This window comes from Morone saxatilis, unplaced genomic scaffold (assembly GCF_004916995.1).
Source record: "Morone saxatilis isolate NCDOM2014 unplaced genomic scaffold, NCSU_SB_2.0 Contig17, whole genome shotgun sequence".
NCBI classification, from domain to species: domain Eukaryota; kingdom Metazoa; phylum Chordata; class Actinopteri; family Moronidae; genus Morone; species Morone saxatilis.
Genome location: NW_023339729.1, coordinates 24,626,079 through 24,629,157, shown reverse-complemented (window position 1 = coordinate 24,629,157; position 3,079 = coordinate 24,626,079). Strand labels below are relative to the sequence as shown.

The 3,079-nt window shown below is 36.2% G+C and overlaps 1 protein-coding gene across 1 annotated transcript in view; it reads right to left on the bottom strand.

Moving 5' to 3' along the window:
• Positions 1-530: 530 nt before the first annotated feature.
• The window catches only part of si:ch211-69b7.6 (neuroblast differentiation-associated protein AHNAK), an 11,194-nt gene continuing 8,645 nt past the window's right edge, over positions 531-3,079 (bottom strand). The window contains exon 8 of the mRNA XM_035659326.1: positions 531-3,058. Coding sequence (XP_035515219.1) covers positions 1,104-3,058 — 1,955 coding nt within the window. The 3' untranslated portion in view covers positions 531-1,103. The remainder of the gene's footprint in view (positions 3,059-3,079) is intronic.

Below are 3,079 nucleotides of genomic sequence, written 5' to 3'. Positions count from 1 at the left end.
AGACGCATTCATTCCTTTATTGAGAGCTCTTTTTTTTCAAGTTAATGCAACACGCTTCCATACATAACTCTTACTTATTTTAGGTAAAATATTTATATATTTAAAGTTCAATTAACACATAGGAATTTGAGTTCCTTTAAAAAAATAGACTAAAATCAATATATTCTTTGCAAATTAGAACAAAATAACATAGTGAACATTGAGACAATATATAGTTTGAAATACACTTTTTTGTACACTATTTGTATATTTTAGTTGAATCATTGAATCTAATTATGATTCTCTTAACTTTGTTTTTTTATTTACCCTTTTCATGCACTCCTGCCCTTTTTTATAAAACTGTATTTGTGTACTGTAATATATTTATTTATTTTTTATTTTGTTGTGTTTCATCTTGTGTGATATATGTATAGTTGCCTGTATTAATAAGAAATATGTATATATAAAGAACAAACACAAATTATTATTCAATAAAGTGGCACAATATGAATTAGAAAACATTTATTGTATATAGTTTATTTTTTTAATACAATATTAAAAAGTATATGTTTGAATATAGTTTAGTATAGTAACCTTAAATAATTTCATTTATATTACTAAAAACCATTGAAGCAAAATTGTTTATAAAAATTATATAAATTCAACGACCATTAATATAAAAAGAAGTAGGTGTTTCAAAAGTATAGATATACAGTATAATATATCATAAACATATAGATAACTTTGGATATTTTAACGTTCAGTTGACAATATACAATACATAAAAACAACAATATATAACAAAACTTGTAGATCTTGTAATAGTACCATTTGGGTGCCATAACTTAACTTTAACGTACATAGAAAGAATACCGACTTTTCAAAGTACAAAATGTGAAAATGTTTAAATTTAAATATAAAACAAGTGCAAGAACGCTACATTATAATGTAGGCTGAATCATTACAAAGCAAATGAGGCAGAAAGTCCCAAAACTTTAAAAAAAACTCACAAGCATATATGATACAACAACTTACAACAGCTTAAGTCACAATAAATAAACTATAAAAATGACACTAAAAGAAACATTTGCCAGCACTTATGGAAAACATCAGTGGTTTTAAACCTACATGAGGTTGGACAAGAAGAACGTTGACCCTTTTACATGATCTTCACCTGGAACTTCAAGGTCTATGTTTCTTGGATAAAAGTTAGGCCCCCCAAGAGTGTTATATTTGCGGTTTGGCATTCTTTGATTTTGTGCTTCGTTGGGGAAAACAGTAACGAAGTATCCATCTGTATTATCAGGTACTCTTATTCTTGGATCTTGTGGCAAATGTGCATTAGGTAGCTGCTGCATTGTTCTCGGAGGATTCACATAAATGTCACCACTAGGAATTTGTCTGGTATGTCTAGGGTCCCTCATGTCAATATTAACACCTGACGGGGAGGCCCTCTGTCTGTAGTTATGTGATGCCTGGTGGTCCATTTTTGAACCTCTGGCTCGAGGCACATGATCCCTTCCTGTGAAATCATCAATGTTGAGATCTGAATGGTTGAAATCAATATTGTGGCCTAAATTAGCATCTGGCAGAGGGTAGCTGGACCTTACTTGGGTCCTAGGTGACCTATCTGTGTGATGAAGTCTGACATCTCTATCTACATCCAGGACAGGCATTTTCATGGATCTGCGATTCTTAAAAGAAGGTTCTTTGAAATTCAGTGATGCATTATCTATGTTGAGATCCGGATGTTTGAGATGCAGCTGTGGATTCCGCATTGCCGCGTTTTGCATGCTGAGATTCATGTTCGGAGCACTGACATTTGGACCTGTGATATTTCCCTTCAACTGTGGTGGTTTCATGTTCAGTTTTGGAGGAGTAATATCCAGATTTGTTGGTCTCAGAGAGGCACCAAAATCAATATCAGACCCTGTCGCTGTAAGATCTGGGCCTCCAAACTGAGGCAGCTTGAAAGAAGGGAGCTTGAATTTTCTGTCTGCCAAATCAAAATCATTCTGAGGACCCTGGATGTTTCCTGAGGGAACATTCATGTCAACATCTGGACCTCTCATTCCCCCTGAGAGACTGAGGTCTGGTGCATTTAAACTTGGCATATTAAATCTTCCTTTTGGACCATTAACATCTACATTTGGGATATTCAGGTCAGGCCCATGTAGGTCCCCATTAATGTCAACATTCGGGCCTTTTGGCATCTTGGGCTTTTTGAACTTTGCATCAGGTAAACCAATATTGACATCTGGAGTGTTCATATCTAAATTGGGAGCTTTGAGGTCCACGTTTGGTAAGCCCAACTTGGGGGCATCGATTCCACCTTTCATCTTTGGAGCTTTGAGATTAAAATCTGGAGTTTTCAGGTCTGAGTTTATGTTCAAATTTGGCCCTTTCGGTAATTTGGCATTAAGATCTGGTGATTTGAAGTCAAAGTTGGGGCCATCTAACTTTGGACTAGTAAATCCCACATCAGGCATTTTCAAATGTGGCGTCTTAATTTTTCCAGATGGGCTGCCAAAATCAACATCTGGCATTCCAAAGCCAGGTTTGGACCCTTTGAGGTTAAAGTTGGGTGCATTGATGTCAATGTCTGGGACATCGTAATTACCATCAATCTCAGGTCTTTTTAGGTGTGGTAGACTAACATTAGGCATTTTCAATTTTGGCTTTTTCAGCTTCGCTTTGGGTGAACCAAAGTTGACATCGGGAGTGTTCATGTCTAATTTGGGAGCTTTAAGGTCCATATTAGGCAAGTGCAAGTCAGGAGCATCAATTCCACCTTTCATCTTTGGTGCTTTCAGGCTCAAGTCAGGTGAATTCATATCTGCGTTTATGTCCATGTTTGGTCCTTTTGGTAATGTACCTGAAAGATTGAATTTTGGCATTTTCAATTTGCCTGAGGGAGCATTAACATCCCAGTCTGGAGCATGAAGCTCTGGCATTTTCAGTTTACCTGATGGCATGTCTAAGTTTAGCTTTGGGGAATTGAGGTCCAGTTTTGGGCTTTTGAGATCAACCTTGGGCATATTTATGTCTGGTGCATTTAAACCACCACCGAGGTTAGGACCAGAGATATCAAGATCAGGTG